The 16354-nt window shown below is 44.7% G+C and overlaps 2 protein-coding genes across 12 annotated transcripts in view; both read left to right on the top strand.

Moving 5' to 3' along the window:
• Nucleotides 1-257: 257 nt before the first annotated feature.
• AMZ2 (archaelysin family metallopeptidase 2) lies at nt 258-9910 on the top strand. 8 transcript variants are annotated; one of them, XM_070560165.1, is made up of 9 exons: nt 258-377; nt 1305-1888; nt 2888-2977; nt 3515-3797; nt 4123-4296; nt 4373-4501; nt 7221-7384; nt 8529-8705; nt 9660-9910. In XM_070560165.1, the coding sequence occupies exons 4-9, from the start codon at nt 3515-3517 to the stop codon at nt 9837-9839; spliced, it is 1107 nt and encodes a 368-aa protein (XP_070416266.1). In that variant the 5' UTR covers nt 258-377; nt 1305-1888; nt 2888-2977; the 3' UTR covers nt 9840-9910. The 8 variants fall into 8 exon arrangements, with proteins under 8 accessions (XP_070416266.1, XP_008522313.1, XP_008522315.1 ...); XM_008524091.2 differs by lacking the exon at nt 258-377 and adding an exon at nt 2485-2582 and having other exon boundaries at nt 1883-2007; XM_008524094.2 differs by lacking the exons at nt 258-377; nt 1305-1888 and adding exons at nt 1929-2007; nt 2485-2548.
• Nucleotides 9911-11775: 1865 nt separating this feature from the next.
• ARSG (arylsulfatase G) overlaps nt 11776-16354 on the top strand; it is a 116168-nt gene continuing 111589 nt past the window's right edge. For 2 of the 4 annotated variants that reach the window (XM_070560147.1, XM_070560148.1), the window contains exon 1: nt 11776-12068. The gene's annotated coding sequence lies outside the window, so the exon portion shown is untranslated. The remainder of the gene's footprint in view (nt 12069-16354) is intronic. The other 2 variants (XM_070560153.1, XM_070560150.1) reach the window with 2 other exon arrangements.

Here is a 16354-nt window from a genome sequence, read left to right as displayed (position 1 = left end):
AGGGGGGTGGAGTTAGGGAGAGTTTAACAGAAAAGGAGAAACAGCTAAAGAAGCCTCTTGGGATGTCAGAAGGCCAGTCAATCAAAACGCAAAGCATCAAAGTAATTCATTTGATCCCTAAAACTCTGTAAGGTCTGGGCTATTATTATCTCTGTTCTACAAACAGGGAAGAGATGCATAAGAGGTTACACAGCTGACACAGGTCACATGCTTACAAGTGGGGTAGGGTTCACACGCAGACCATGATCTTGGCCTCTAAGCTACACTGACTCTTGGAATGTCCAGATATAGGTATTTACTCAGAAGGCACAACATGCAAGAAACCCCGCTACTTCTCAAGCATGGTATGAACGCACTTTATTGAAGGATGGGTTCAGGTAAGGGCGGATATTGGCACTGCGGTCAAAGAATGAATTTTGAGATTTTAAGATCCACGGGGGCGAACAAATGAGTGATTGTTAATCTAAATGGATCTCTAGTGGAATGCCAGGTTAGTGGTTGAGGTGTGCATTGGAGTTGAAAAGATCAAACATTTATGAAGTAAGATCCCCTAAGGAGAGTCAACAAGGGGTTAAGGGTGGAAAACAACAATTAGACAAGTCATGGAGAAACTGTGTTTGGGGGAAGACGAGTGGGGAGAAGGGAGAATTAGGACGAAGAAAAACTGGAGTATGGTAAAATGGCCTGAACTTAAAAGAAGAGAGGTGGCTTTGTAGTGGTAGGATAATGGCTTGGAAATGAAAACCGGTGCTTAGGAGTATTTTTGAGCGAAGGTTGGGAGAGAAGTGATGTCCAGGGGGAAAGTTGGGTGTCCCTTAAGGTGGGGTCTTGGAAGAGAACCCATGAAAAGAGGTGGAGGTTTAACGAAACAGGTTTAAAATGGGCTAGGGCTTCCTTTGCAGGAAGCTGCTAGGACCAACGAGGTGGAGAGGGTGGGACGAAGCTGGGGAAGGATGAACTGAGTTGGATGGCAAGGAGGGTATGAGGAGCAGGTGGGCTGTTTGGAGGCCAGCTGGACGCCCATACGCTCGAAGGGAGAGGGGACGCTGATCAGGTCGCAATTTGTCCTTGGCATTAACCAGCCTGACCATCGACCATGTCCTAGCGTCTTCTGGGCACTGGGATGCATGAGGGTCAGGGGATCTTCAGCTTCGATACACTCAACTTCCCAGGGCTGAAGGGGGCTTTAGGGGTCAGCTCTCTCCCGCATGAGAAGCGCGAAGTCCAGAGAGGTTAAACAGCCTACCCAAGGCCACAGGGCCAGTTCAGTCCCAAAGCCCGTCCAGCTGTGTTCTACTCCACAGCCTCCATTTGGCACAAGCATTTTGGCCTTTCGGTACCAGTGAGACCCTAAGGGACAGAGACGCATCCCTGGGCGACGAGAAGGCCCGCCGGCATCTCTCGGCCCGGACACCGCCTCCGGGCGCCCGCCTCTCCGCGCGCTCCACCTGCGCGCAGCCGCTGCACCCGCTGCGACCAAACACCGAGGGGAAAGTACAGCGGGTGCCGCCCGGGCAGCGCGAGGGTGTGCGTCACCCGCGGCCGCCGCTGACTTATTTTGGCCCCGGCTGGTTACATCAGTCACGCCGAAGGCGCGTCTCAAACCCACGGCCCGCGAGCACATTTACAAACATGCAAACCCGGCGACGCCAGCGGGGGAACCGACGAGGGGACGCCTCGCCCCAAAGGCTCCGTGACGCAGCTCCGCCCGAGGGCGGCCCCGCGAGGCCAGCTGGAAGAAACGCGACGGCTGCGGCCGCCGGGTCGCGGCCCCTACTACGACGTGTCTGCCGTGCCTGCGAGAAACCAGCGCCCTGCGGGGCGTGGCGGGCGGCGCGGGGGCGTGGCGGGGCGTGGCGGACGCAGAGGGGCGTGGCGCGACGGAGAGGTGCGTGGGGCTATGGGGCGTGGCGTTCCGCGAGGGGGCGTGGCACGGCGCAGGGTGCGATGCGCACGCGCGCAGGAGCCGCCGCGGGAGGCGGGCGGACGGTGCAGAGGCCCAGCAGGGTGAGGGTAGTGAGGTGGCGCTGTCGGCGTGGGGCAGGGTATCCCGGTTGTAGAGGTTGGGGACGGTCGCGGTCGGTGGGGAGGGATGAGGATGTGAGAGGGGCCGCCGCAGCGGAAGCAGGGAGGCTAGCGGGGGCGGGGGTGTCTCCGAGGAGCGAGGCCTGGCCTTTCTGGAGGCTCCTGGGGGAGGAGAGAGGACGCAAGAGTCCCCGGGGGTGGGGGGAAATCCCCGCTCCATCCCCAACCGGGGGTCCGGTCTCGTTTGCACCGGGCCGAGCCCAAGGTGCGAGTTGCTGTAGGCAACCAGCTAGGGTGACCAACCTGTTCCGATTTGCGGATGATGTGCTGGTTTTAGCGCTGACAGCATTGCAGGCCTTCAACCCACTGGAGTGACCCTAGTCTTCCTCCCGCGGCTCCACCCAGAGTAGACCCGGGAGGCTGGAGGAGGCCTCCTGACCCCTCACACTGCCTTTTTAGTAATAGGGTGAAGGCAACCGGCACCTCTTTCCCGACCGGACCCAAACATGCCCGTCCGTGTAAGGTAAAAACGTCAGTGGGAGCCTCCCTCCCTAAAGGTAGGTAGAATGCAGGAGGGCACATCTTGCTTGATATTTTGTCCAGTAGAAGTCAGATTTCAGCCCTGTTGTGGAGTAGTGGGGATGAGTCCATGCTCGTAGCAGAGCTTTGACAATAAAGATAGCTGTTTTGAAATTTCTTCCACACTCTGGAACCCCAGGATTCAGATGTCCAACCAGAACAGCCATTAGCTTAAATTTTCCCATCAGTTCTCCATCATTAAACTGGAAAAATCTAGATAATTAGAAAATATGATAGGTTCCAGACGGAGAGGTCCAATTTTTTCCTTTTCTCATTCAAAAAGCCTCGTGGTGGAACAGCTGGTTGATCCATTCAAAGGGAAGGATGGAAGCTCTCCAGAGGAACATGATGTGAATGGAAGAGACCTGTCATTGTGAGTCTGGCTTTTTATTAGTCACCTGATGTCTTCCCCAGGGTGACATGACTTATAAACATCAGTGGCTGAGATCTATTATCAGCCTGCAGTCAAATTACGGAAACAGCAGGACTTACATTAGTTCTCTTTTTGTTTGGTGTTGAACATCTTTGAGTCACAATGGAAAGAATGAGTATTTTTCATGTGGCTGTAATGAGTCTATTCATAATACTGAAATTATTACCCAGATGACAGAAGGAAGCTGGAAATCAGGTCATGCTCTTATGATTACTACTGGTTTTTATGATGGGATCAGATTCCCTAAGAGACAAAGGAATGAATTTCATGATTGTCTTTTCACTTTTTCGGATTCTCCCCAAGAAATTGATTGGAAATGGGAAAAACAAACAGTAGTCTGGTGTGGCCACTCTAAGGCATTAGCAATCAGTCCTTCCGTTTTAGGGCAAAATGAGAGATGTATGTGGAGGATAGGTAGATTCAAGTCACCAGTGTGGATATGCATTTTATCTTTGACTACTTGTGTATTTCTGGTAGATGCAAACAGTCCGGCACTCTGAACAGACACTAAAAACGGCTCTCATCTCAAAGAACCCGGCGCTCGTGTCACAGTATGAGAAGTTAGATGCTGGGGAACGGCGTTTGATGAACCAAGCCTTCCAGCCAAACAGTGATCTCTTTGGACCCATTACCGTGCATTCCCGGTCAGATTGGATCACCTCCCATCCTGAGGATCCCCAAGACTTTGAACAGTTTTTCAGTGATCCTTACAGAAAGACACCCTCTCCAGAGAAACGCAGCATTTATATCCAGTGCATTGGTATATATTGGTAATATGCTGGATTTGGTTTGGTTTTGCAATGGCGCCATTGCCAGTGATGGTTTGAGCTGTCGATCTCATTCAAGTGGGCAGTTTTGGTGATCATTTTTAACATTCATTTCCAGTGGTGGAAGTTTTGTAGCCAAACTGCCTTAAAAGAGAACAGTTGTTTGTGATTCATTTTCATGTCAGTGAATGATAAAGGTGTGTTGAAAATTGAGAGTTGATTTGTTTCCAGTTCCAAATTTCTAGTTAGCGAATGAGGTAAAGAGTGACTATGATAATCATCTTAAAGTCTGTCTTTAAATTTTTCTCCATATTATAGGATCTCTAGGAAACACCAGAGCTATCAGTGAAGAATATATTAAATGGCTCCAGGGCTACTGTGAAGCGTTTTTCTATGGCTTGACAGTAAAACTCCTAGCACCGGTTCCTGTCTCTGCAACGAGATGTTCCTTTAGAGTCAATGATAGCACACAAAACCTACAGATTCATGCAGGTGAGTTAAACAGCTTTACAGTTTGAATTGGGTAAAGGAGATATATATCTCACACATATATTTCTTTTTTAAATAGGACACATTCTGAAGTTCTTAAAAAAGAAGAAACCTGGAGATGCCTTTTGTATTGTGGGAGTGACGATGATTGATCTTTACCCAAGAGACTCCTGGAATTTTGTCTTTGGACAGGCCTCTTTGACAGATGGTATTCCTTTTTGACATTGTTGGTAGAAACTTCCTGAACTTGAGAATATTTGAAGATGTTGAAAGAGGGAAAAAATTCCAACCAATTATAATTTTGATACTTAAAACTGTGTAATGTTTCTGGGGTGGCATCATGCTGTAGTGGGAAGGGTGCTGTTGATAGATTCCGATGATCTGAGTTCCTCCCCAGGTCGACCATTCCCTGCCTACATGACCTTGAAGCTAATAATACCTATTTCATGAAGTCATTTTGAGGTAATTTACATAAAAGTAGTGATACAGGAAAAGTGTGCATATATGCCTGGCACATGTATAGGCATTCAGGACAACAGATGGTAAATGTGAGTCATTCAGTAGTAAAGTGAATTAAATAAATTAAGGATATTTGAACTATCATTAATGTACGTGAAAATCTTGCCAGTTGTTTTTCAACTCTCTTCGTAGTTGTCTTGCATAGATGGAGCAGCCATAGACTGATTTATTAACAACTGCCGCTTATCCTGTGTCTTATGATATTTTGATGTTTTATTTAAAAAGTCCACCTCACTCTTTGACTTGGGATATAATAAACTTTGACTCATTAGGAATCCTGCATGGTAATACTGGGGGTGGGAAAGGATCCAGAAGCAAATCATATTTTTGCCTCTTTCTTTTCCTTTTTGTCTTTTCCCTACTCCTCCCCACCCCTCCATTTTTGCTCTTACTTCTCTACCCTCATCCCTCAGCATCTAAGATCGGTTTGAAGGGGAGACGTCCAATGAACTAAGGGGAGTGGTTGTCCATTAGCATTCTGGGGATGGGAGTAAGGACCTGGGGCCGTACTGACTGCACTTCCTGAGCGCCGAGTATGGCCTGTCTGATGTTACGTTACTTGAGGGTTTGTTGAGGGTGGGGAGCTCTCTCTGACAAGTGTTTCTTTCTTTGAGATATCTCCCTCTCTCTCTCTTTTTTTAAAGATTGTCACCTGAGCTAAGATCTATTGCTAATCTTTTTTCTTTTCTTCTTCTCCCCAAAGCCCCTTGGTACATATATTCTAATTGTAGGTCCCTCTGGCTGTGCTATGTGGGACACTGCCTCAGCATGGCCTGATGAGCGGTGCCGTGTCTGCGCCCAGATCCGAACTGGTGAAACACTGGGCCACAGAAGCAGAGCGCGCAAACTTAACCACTTGGCCATGGGGCTCTCCCTCTCTTACCTGGTGTCTCCCTCTTACCCATTCATCAGAGTAGGGGCCCAGGGCTCTGTAGAGCCTCTTCTTCCCACCTACCCCATTGTCCTCAATTCTTCATTTACATTCTTACAGCCTCCCACCCCTTGACCCTATCAACACACTCTTGGAGACTACTGTCTTCCTAATTTTTGTATGATCTAACTTTCAGAAAAATGATGTATGACCTAAAGTCTTACCTCCAGTCTTATTACTGACCTGATAGAGATGGAAACATTAAAAAAACTTTTAAACTATTTATCTAGATATTGCTAGCTAATGTAGCTTGTGCATTTGAGGAGGTCAGGAAGTATTCCCCAAAAGGCTTCAAAATGTTTATCCTTTTTTTTTTCAGTAAGTTTCTTAAATATTGCATGATGTAAGAGAAGATATGGTAAGATAGCAGGATTGATCTGTCACGCATTGAGACAATATCTTACTACAAGTGACTTTATTTTCACGAAGTTTACAAAGACTGGTATTTTAAAATTGAGAAATATTTAGTTAGTAAAGAAAACAGTCTTCTATTTGTAGGATTATTAGAAGAGAAAAGTGTTGTTGCTAAAGGAATTGCAGTTAAATATGCTCACACTTGTTTGGCCAGAGGAGATCACTTATGACACATGAGTAGATTTAGTTTTCCTTTAACTTCCCAAATGCTCTCTTTCCCTAAATTTCAAGTACCAGCAGACACTTTCCAAGGGTGGGGTGTGGAGATTCTTTTTGAATCAAGTTGGATTGGACAAATTTACTAGGAATTCATTTTCTTACCAAAAAATTGCTTATTACTTTAAAATAACAACTGAAAGAGAGGCATAGATAAAAGTGATAATGTAAACAAATCGAATTATAAAGCAATCCCTTTTTGAATGAGTTGCACATTAAACTCTGCTCTCCATGTATGCAAAGATGGTTAAGACGTGTAACACAGGAAGTCAGTTCCAAGGGTGTTTATTCTGGTCACCCGACACCAGCCACATGATAAAATTGTGCTGTGCTTGAGAAGGAGGAGGGGAAGAGGTTCGTCTGTCCTAAAGCATGGTCCAAAACATGGTCGCCAAGGCCTGGGGGCAGTGGCAGGGCAGTTTTCCTCAGTGGCATGGCAGGAGGGAAGCACAGGAACCCTCACTGACACAAGATAGAGAGATCTGTTTACTGTGTTCTTAAAATGAGTGGGTGTTGTTCATGTGATCAGTTTTCATTGCTCCTTTTGGAGTACTTGATTTGGTCTATGAGAAAAAGACTTCTTTTGTGGGAAACAGAACTCTCTGGAACTTCCAATTTCTTAAGAATTTGACTTCAAGACCGTAGAGTTTTACAGGGCAGGGGGAACTGGACAGCAGAAGAAGATTCTGCTAGGGGATCTGGGGCAGGACCCCCCCTGGGTCTCGGCCGAGCTGACGCACACAGTGGGACAGACCTCACTGACCAGATGCCCCAGCAGGCTCTCTTTTCTGGTCTTTCCTTCAGGAATCTCAGCCTCATTCTCTTTTTGTTTGTCCTCTCCTTGTAGGTGTGGGGATATTCAGCTTCGCCAGGTACGGCAGTGATTTCTATAGCTCACGCTACGAAGGCCGAGTGAAGAAGCCACAGAAAGTCTCTTCCAGTGACTATTCCGTTTTTGATAACTATTACATTCCCGAAGTGACTAGCGTTTTGCTGCTTCGGTCCTGTAAGGTGAGTTCTTTAAAAAAATCCACAGGAGTTTTTTTTTTTTTTTTTTTAAGAGATCTTAATTCCCTAAATTGTGTATCAAAAATCCTTAAGGTAATGTTATAAATGAGCTTGTATCATTTGTGTACTTTTGGTGAATATTGCTTGAATGAAATGATCAATAAAACAATTTAAGTGGATACCTTAATATTGAAGTTTACAGTATCTATGCCAGCTTTTTGTCCTATTAGTTACACGCAGCCTTGGCTGTACCCACATCCTGACCATTAGGTTAATTCCAGAATTCTGACGTGAGTAGGTAACCTGCTCTTTCAAGCTGCTGTGGTCGTCAGGTAAGGCTGCCCTTCTGGGGCTGGGGGAGCTCTGCTCTCTGGCCTCTCAAGGAGACTGGGCCTTCCTCGGGCTCCAGGCTACCTTCTACTACAGTTAGTTCTCCGACGGTTCCTGATATCTCGCCGTCCCTGTTCTTTGGAAAGCCTGCCTCTTCATTTTCCCCTTTCTCCATAGCCAGAGGCATAGATTTTTCTGCTTTTACCAGTACTGTTGGTTGGGGTTGAGAACTACTCATAGATCATCATTTCAAAGTATGTTCCCTGCATCAGCTTCACCTGATGTGCTTGTTAACATGCAGGTCAGGCCCCTCTCCTCCCATAGCTGGTGACTCAGCACCACTGGAGAAAGGGTCTCAGAATCTGTATTGTCACAAACACCCCCCTGGTCTGGAATAGTGGCTCTTAACCAGGGGCAGTTTTACCACCTAGGGAACATTTGGCAATGTCTAGAGACATTTCTGGTTGTAACAACTGGGGAGGGGATGCTACTGGCATCTCGTGGGTAGAGGCCAGTGATGCTGCTCAGGATCCTACTGCGCAGGACAGCCTGCCCCATAAAGGATGAGCCCACCCAATGTATTGGTAGTATAGAGTTTGAGAAACCCTAGTCCAGGGAAGTAATTAAGTATAATGAGGAAGGCAGTAAGACATTTAGAGAAATAAGGGATTAAGTCTTTGGGCAGATTGAAGTTTTGGTCATGATGGTAAGGGAGTTGATTCCTGTAAATTTGTTTCTTGGAAAAGCAAGAAAAAGAAGGGATGTGTAACTCAATAGTGTGGTGGTGCTACAAGGCCTCAATGTGAATGTCTTGCAGACTTTAACCCATGAGATTGGACACATATTTGGACTTCGACACTGCCAGTGGCTTGCCTGCCTAATGCAAGGCTCCAATCACCTGGAAGAAGCTGACCGGCGCCCCCTGAACCTTTGCCCCATCTGTTTACGCAAGTTGCAGTGTGCTATTGGCTTCAACATTGTAGAAAGATACAAAGTGAGTGGAGGGAGTGAAAAAGGGAGAAGTGGGTATATAAGTAGCAAACTACCATTTTCTATTAGGCCCTTCTCTGGAGCTATAATTTATCAGAGGAAATTTGTGCAAAGGTAAGCAGGAAGCTGTGGTTTAAAAAAAAAACATGCAAAGAAATATCTTTCTTAAAAACTTTGACTTGCCTCTGAGTGCCATAACTTATAGTTCAATGAGAAATGGTGGGAGAGGTTTCTGTATTTCTCATTCATTTAGGGCAAGAGAACTTGACTTTGCAGAACAGAATATTGATATGTGTGCGAAAATTCATTTTTTAGAATTATATAAATAGGAGGAGGTGATTTATCTTTCCAAATATGGGACAGAGGTATGATATTCCTTAGGAGAAAAGGATGATTTTCTTTAAGAAGAAAGAGGGAAAGTACCTAATCTCAGTATGTATGTGAATGTGTGTGTCTTCACATGCCCACAGTATGCATCATGTAACTCCTCCCTGGTATGGCCACTCATTCATGTGACTGCGATACATGTCCACACGTGTCTTCACACACAGAGGTCTACCTGTACCCGTGTGTACACTAACATGTGTACACAGTCTCATCAAATCAGAAGCACCGTATAATACCTTGTGGAACCTTTAGCAAGTTGAGAAAATAAAATAATTATCCTCCCACCCAAAAAGACATGTGAGGATTAGTGTTCTTTTTCATCTTTTCTCCTATGCACACTTGTGACTGTAATTTGTAATCAAAGTTTGCGTTTTTTGGGCATATGCTCTTCCACTTAGTATGTCATCACAGGTGCTTCATATTCATAGCCATCTTTATCAAATGGAACATTTTCCTGGGGGAACCTAAGTCACTGATTTAGATAACCTGATTTAGAGACAATGCTTTCCTCTTGCCTAAAACTGTTTTGATGTGATTTGGTCAAAGATGCATCTGTTTTCTGTTTTTCAAGGCCCTGGTGCGGTGGATTGATGGTGCGTCTGCTGACACACCCCGAGTCACTCCGAAACATAGTCGTGAGGATGATGTGAATTTGCCAAAACCTGTGGAAGCCTTTAAGGAATGGAAAGAGTGGATAATAAAATGCCTTGCTGTTCTCCGAAAAGAAGAACCTTCAAATAGGAGTAATTAAAATCAGTCCTTGCACATCGTGCTTTCATTTGGGTGGAGTCCTTCACTGGAATAAACTGTTTACTGATCCTGCACTGTGTCATAAATACTGTAAAAAGAGCTGGAAATGCCCCAGGAGAGGGTCTCCAAGGAACATAATTTCCGGGAGGTGATTTCTGGTTCAGTTTTCAGAAAGAAGTGCTTCTCCCCTCTGGTAAACCCAAGTCCCTTTCTCCATTCACATCCCTTCCACACCCTCTGGGCCGCCTTACCTTAAGCCTTTCATATCGTGGAAAGAAGCCACAGCTCGGTTTGATTTTTAGCAGCTTAAAATGTGACCTCCTCTCAAGAATACTTACCAGTGAAAAGAACAGTGGTATTTGTACTGCACCACCACTTTGGTGGTGGGAGTACGTTGCAAGTCTCAGCTTTAACAGACATACACATTGTGAGGGGGCTTGCAAATAATTTGTTATAGTGGTCCTTGGGTTTGTGAGTGTTGCACAGTGTGGCACAGAGTGAGCAGGGCTTAGGTTCATTCCTGCAATAATGTCTTTCTCACTTCTTGGCATTAAGTGTTTACTTGAGTGGGAGAGAGTGTGGTAGGGTTATCTGTCCAGGTACCAGGAATGCCCATGATCGCCTGTCAGGCTGTTAACGTCAGCTGGATTTGCATGGCGAGGAGCAGGTTGAAAATCTCAGTCTGAGATTGAAACTGCCCCTGCCAGATAGATCCATGTATCCCAGAAATCTAGAAATTAGAGCAGGTCGTTTGACCGAATGCCAGCGAGCGTCGCATTTCCCACCTTCCCATCTAAAACTTGAGGGTGAAGCTTAAAGGTAGTGTTCTTTTGAACTTTGAAACCTAAATTCTTTCACTGTTATTGATGCAGTATGATTTAAAGCACATTTTATAACTGAACCAATGGTTTCCCTTACATTCACTCTCCTACTTGATTAAACCTCTGTAAGTTCTTTAGAAAATAGTGGTTTGTCACTAAAACTAATTGGAGAGCTAACACCTAGTCATTCTAACACTGAAAAGAGAGCCCAACGGAGCATGGGCCTTATGGATTCCGTTACGGGTTTCATTTCCTCCTTAAACAATGTGTTTTGAATTGTAGTCCGTTCTCTTCAGTTTCTTTCGTTTTCCTACAAGGTAAGTGCAGCTTTAGTCCGGTAGGTCAGTGTTAGTTACAAACCTAAAAGAACTCAGATATGGCGAGGTGTGTAAATTGGGGATTATAGTTATTCTGACAAGATGTAAAGTCCATTTGTACCTTCTCCACTGTGAGACCAGGAAAAAGATCTATTAAAGAACCATCATTCCCTCTTGTTAAAAGTTGGACACTTAGGTTTCTGTCATGGCCTTTCCTCAGTAATCATCACTTAAGTGTTGTGTCTAACTATGGATTGCATTGTTGTTTACTTCTGGACAATTTCTTAGGGCTAAATTTAAAAATATAATTCGTTTACTGCACTAAATTTTATGTACTATAGGTAAATCTTTGTAGTTTTAAAGTTTATGATTTTCACTCAGTAACAAACAGAAATGCATGCAGGTCTTGCTCTGCAAATGCTGAATGAACGAACAAGGCATTTAAGAATAAAGAGAATAGTCTTCCTGCCTGAACACTATTCTAGAAATAAGTGAATTTGTAAAGCTGTTCACGCTGGCGCCTGCGGAATTGCACAGCATCTCTCCGGCCAAGGGAAGGATTAAGTGTTAACGTTTCAGTCTGCAAAGACTTTCGATGGGGCGGGTGAAGCAGAAACAGCTGGCTAGGATCATCCGCGGCTTCTTGTCCAGCTCGCTCTCCGAAGCACAAATCCCCCTGATAGGAATACTTAGACATTTCGAAGCCTCTAGGGCCGGGCGGCCGGGCTGCTCCTCTCGGGAGCAAGCAGGCTGCAGCCCAGGCAGGCGGCTGCCGCAGCGCCGGCGGCCCTGCCCCCGCAGGAAGCGGCGTCGCTGTCCCCGGCTGCGCCGGGCGGGGCGGACGCCGCGACCCAGCAGCTGCGAGCCGGGGCCCCGCGGGTCACCTGCTTCCGCCCGGGACTTCCCCCGCGCGCCCAAAGCGCGGGTCGCCAGCTCGCCCCCCGCCCCCCGGGCCTGGGGACCGCAGGACCGCGAGGGAGCACCCGGCCGCGCCCACGCGGCTGCGCTCACGTGGGCGCCGAGGCAGGGCCGCGGAAACCAGCATGGCGGTGCAGCGGAGCGGCGAGTGGAACCAGCCCTCGAGCGGAGCATGTAATAAGTGCTTTCTTTTCGAGTTTGAATCTTAGTCACTTCCTCCGTTCTGATAGATAATCTAGAGCCGCCCCCTCCAATAGAAATGTAATACGAGCCACATATGTAATTTGAATTTTTCCAGTAGGCACATCGGCAAGTGCAAAAACAAGCAGGTGACATTAATTTGAATCATGTTTTATTTAATCCAGTACATCCAAAATGTTATCATTTCAACATGTGATCAATATAAATGTTATTGAGATATTTTACATACTTTTTTTGTACCAAGTCTCCAAATTCCAGTGTGTATTTTACACTGACGGCGCATCTCAGTACCCACTGGCCGCATTTCAGGCGCTCAGCGCTCCACGTGGCTCATGCCTACCCTATTGGACAGCGCAGCTCTAGGTTAGAGCCAGTTTCTAGAAGACATGGGAACGCACCCATGCAACTGAGTTAAGAGGAGAGAAAGATATTTTTAAGGAAAGGGTCGTGCGCTTCTCTAGGGGTACAGTGAGTGCTGACATCCAGACTGGAAGGATGGGACGCTGTAAGGCCCTCTGGATTCGGAATCGGGGGTTTGGGATCTTGCTCTTGTTTTCTGTGGCAGATTGCTGTTTTACCTTCCCCTCCCATTGCCGAGGGCCTGGTATCTCCTATGAATGTGTTTTTATTTTTGGAAAGCAGAATTGTAATAGTGTTAATAATGTGGATGTTGCTTAGCCCATTTCAGAGATGCAGAAACAAGCCTGCAGTAGCTAAGTAATCTTGTGAGTAAACTAAAGGCAAAAGTGGGCCCCCATCCCAAGTCTTGCTAATTTGAGTCGTGCTTTGTTTTCACTGTGCTGCGTGATCGCCTAAGAAGTCAAGTACTGCAGGCCAGAAACGTAACCAATTTTTCTCAGATTGTTTAGAGAAGGGGTTATAAGATTATTTCTTATATATTATATATTATATGGCAGACAATAATATTTCAGTATAAATGTAGGCTGTTTCCCTCCCCAAAAGGGAAACTATTCCATTTTAATGTTTATTAATATTAATAATTTAAATTAATATTAATATTATTATTAAATATTCCCATAATTATTCCAATTATTATATATTTCTTTCAACTTCTTTTGTATTCAAGTGGGGCCATCTGAGGTTGCTCAAAATCAGAGAAATCACAGTCTGTGTACTTTGCCTTAGGACCAAAAAAAGAGACATTCCTTATCCAGAAAAGAGCTTGCTGCCAGTTGAGGCAGTGAAAAAAGCATCATGAAAAAAATGTCTACTGCAAAACAGGTTAAGTTAAAACAAAATCTGCTCCAGCAGTAGGTTACAACTCCCAGCCCTCTATTGGCATACCCACCCTCACGGTAATTTCTTCCCACTGTTTGTTTAGTCTCTGCTGAGGGGTCCATGTTTTCTTCCTTACAGCTGACCTGCCTGTGTACAACATTGCATTGGAGACCCACTCAGATGCTGGGCCTACTGGTTTCGATCACAGGGCTTTCATTGTCCTCTGTCTGTCCTGCTGCTTCGTTGCAGCACCAGATTCTCTTGAGCTGTGATAGTAAATAGATATCATTTTTTTCTCTTGTGTAATTAAAAAAAAAGTCTATGTAAAATAACTCAATCATTCATTTATACAACAATATTTTTGGAGCGCCACCTACTGTGTGTCAGGCCCTGCTCCAAGCCTTGGGATTATAGCAGTGAACCAAAAACTGCTACCCTAATGTACAGGTGGAAAAGACAGATAATAAATGAGTAAACACATACTTTTATAACTTCAGATCAGAGTAAAGGAAGAGAAACAAGCACTGTTTAGGGTAGAGGAGTCAGGAATGCCTCCTCAGGAGAGTGACTTCAGGGGGGACCAAATTGAAGGGTCACGTCATGTACACATCTCAGGGAAGGGAGTACCAGGCAAAGGGCACCACAGATGCTAAGGCCTGAGGCTTGTGTTTTCAAGGAACAATAATAAGAAGAATAAGGCGGCTGGAGTAGCTGGCGTAAGGGGCAATAATGGTATCAGGCAGTTCGCGAAGAGCCCAGTGTTAAGGATTTTAGGTTTTAAATGCGATCATGTCTGACTTGTGCTTTGAAAGGATTATTGAAGACTTCTCTATGGGAAATTAAGGCGAGGGTGAGGTGGGGAGGGTGTGTAATGAGAGGGGGAAGCGGGTAAACCAGCTAGAAGATCGTTATGTTGCTGTAATCCAGCTAAGATGATACTGGCGTGGATCAGGGGTGCTGGTAGAGTTGGCAAAAGGAGTCCAGTTCTGGATATCTTTAGAAAGTAGAGCCAATAGGATTTGTGGAGGAGCAGGTTTGGGGAGGAGGATCAAGGCTTCTGCTGAGGATGTGTTAATGGAACATGTGGAATGAGGACGTGGATGTGCCAAGTTGGTACCCACGGCTGTCGCACAGGCGTATATAAGCCTGGAGCTGAGTGGCAAAGCGGGGATTTAGAATGGGAATCATCAGTGTAGAGAAGGTACTTAAAGCTTTGCTTGAATTCCAGGGGAGTAAGTTGCTGGGAGAGTTAGCATCCTTGTTCTTTTCTTGAGTTGCTGGAAAGATATATAAATAAAATAAATACCTGGCCAGAATTTGTGTTTTCTTTCCATAATCTTTGGTGAGCTATATTTAAAAAACATTTATAGATAAAGTGTCTGGGATATCAGTTTTTGTGTCCAATTTACCCTCTAGGAAATTCATAGTCACGGAAGTGATTTTGATTTGGATGTGAGAATTCTTCTTACGTGAAAAGCCAAGTTGAAGAATCCTGAACTTGCCGCTTTTCTTGTTCTACACCCTCGAGGAGTCATTACAGAAATCGAACACCAGAGGGAGCTAGTTTCCTTCGTTATACCACGGTGGCTGGCCCACCTGTTGGAATGGTACTCCTCACTTACATTAACATCTATGTTAAAGACAAATCTGAAGACAAGGACAGCTTCTCTTTTCTCAGTGCAATGTATATTTACAGTAGACCTTTTAGCAAATAGCATGTCTGAATTATCTTTAAATTGGTCGTTTTAAGTAATGCTCATAACCATTTAAAATTTTAAAGGCAATGGCTTTTAAACTCTAGATTCCTACTAGTGAGCCCCATATCAAGGAGCTTTTTAAAATAAGGGTTCATGATGACTTCTGATTTAGAATATTTGAGGTGTATGGAAATCTAAATGTAATAAATACCTCTAGGTGACTTGAATGGATAGCTCGGCCAGGGCATCCTGACTTAGAATCCATTTTCTATCTTATCCCAGGTATTAAGCTAAAAGAAAGGCAAATAAGTGCACAAAAGCTACCTTACACATTATTGGAGTATAAAATTGCTAACTTTGGTAAGCGGTTTGGAAACATTGTATCAGGTTATGATGCCTTTGTCTTAAAAGAGCACATGAGCTGAACTCATTTTTACAATTGGAATAATTTTACTTTTTGGGAGGGAAACAGCCTACATTTCTACTGAAATATAAAGTCAGCAAGGTTAAGGTGAGTCTCCCTAATCACAGGAAATGAAACTTTATAATTAACATGCTATCAGCTGCTGCTCCTTCCTCTTTGGCACCTGTGATCTAAGGACCACTTTGACCTCAGCGTCCCTTTCCTGTCATCAGGACTGTTAATTTACAGAGCTGTGCCCCTGGGGGTACCTCTGCACCCCATGGTCACAGATGCAAGGAGCAGGGGTCAGAAAATGCAGTCCACAGGCCAAATCCAGTCCGCTGCCTATCTCACTTTACAGCCTGTGAGCTAATAATGGTTTTTACATATTGGTTGGAAAAAATCAATAATATTTCATGGTGTGTGAAAATGTTATGAAATTCAAATTTCAGTATCCATAGCCTTTTATTGAAACAGCCATCTCGTTCATTTACATATTGTCTGTGGCTGCTTTTGTGCTATGATGAATGAGTTGAATAGTCACGAGAGAGCCCGCAAAGCCTTAAATATTTTCTACCTGGACCTTTACAGAAAAAGTTTGGCAGCTCCTGGCGTGGAGAGTCTGTGCTGTTTACTTAGAGATTAGAATAGTTCTCAGGAGTATTCTGAATATAGATTGATAAGTTTAGCTATTACTTTGTGGCCACCATGATGTCATTTCATTCATGTATTTTTCATTTAACAAATAATTCAACAAATACTTCTTGGAAATGTTTATGTGTCTTCTAGTAAAGTTAAAAGATTTTGCAGAAAAGTTAAAAAAAGTTATTTATTCAAAATGAATCTTCCTTGAGTTTTTACAACTTTAATTGGATCAAACGATGAATGCTAACGGGTCAATAAAAAACTAATTAGTCTCT

Source organism: Equus przewalskii, chromosome 10 (genome assembly GCF_037783145.1).
Source record: "Equus przewalskii isolate Varuska chromosome 10, EquPr2, whole genome shotgun sequence".
NCBI classification, from domain to species: domain Eukaryota; kingdom Metazoa; phylum Chordata; class Mammalia; order Perissodactyla; family Equidae; genus Equus; species Equus przewalskii.
The sequence above is the reverse complement of the archived record's forward strand: the minus strand, read 5'-3'. Positions and strand labels throughout refer to the sequence as shown.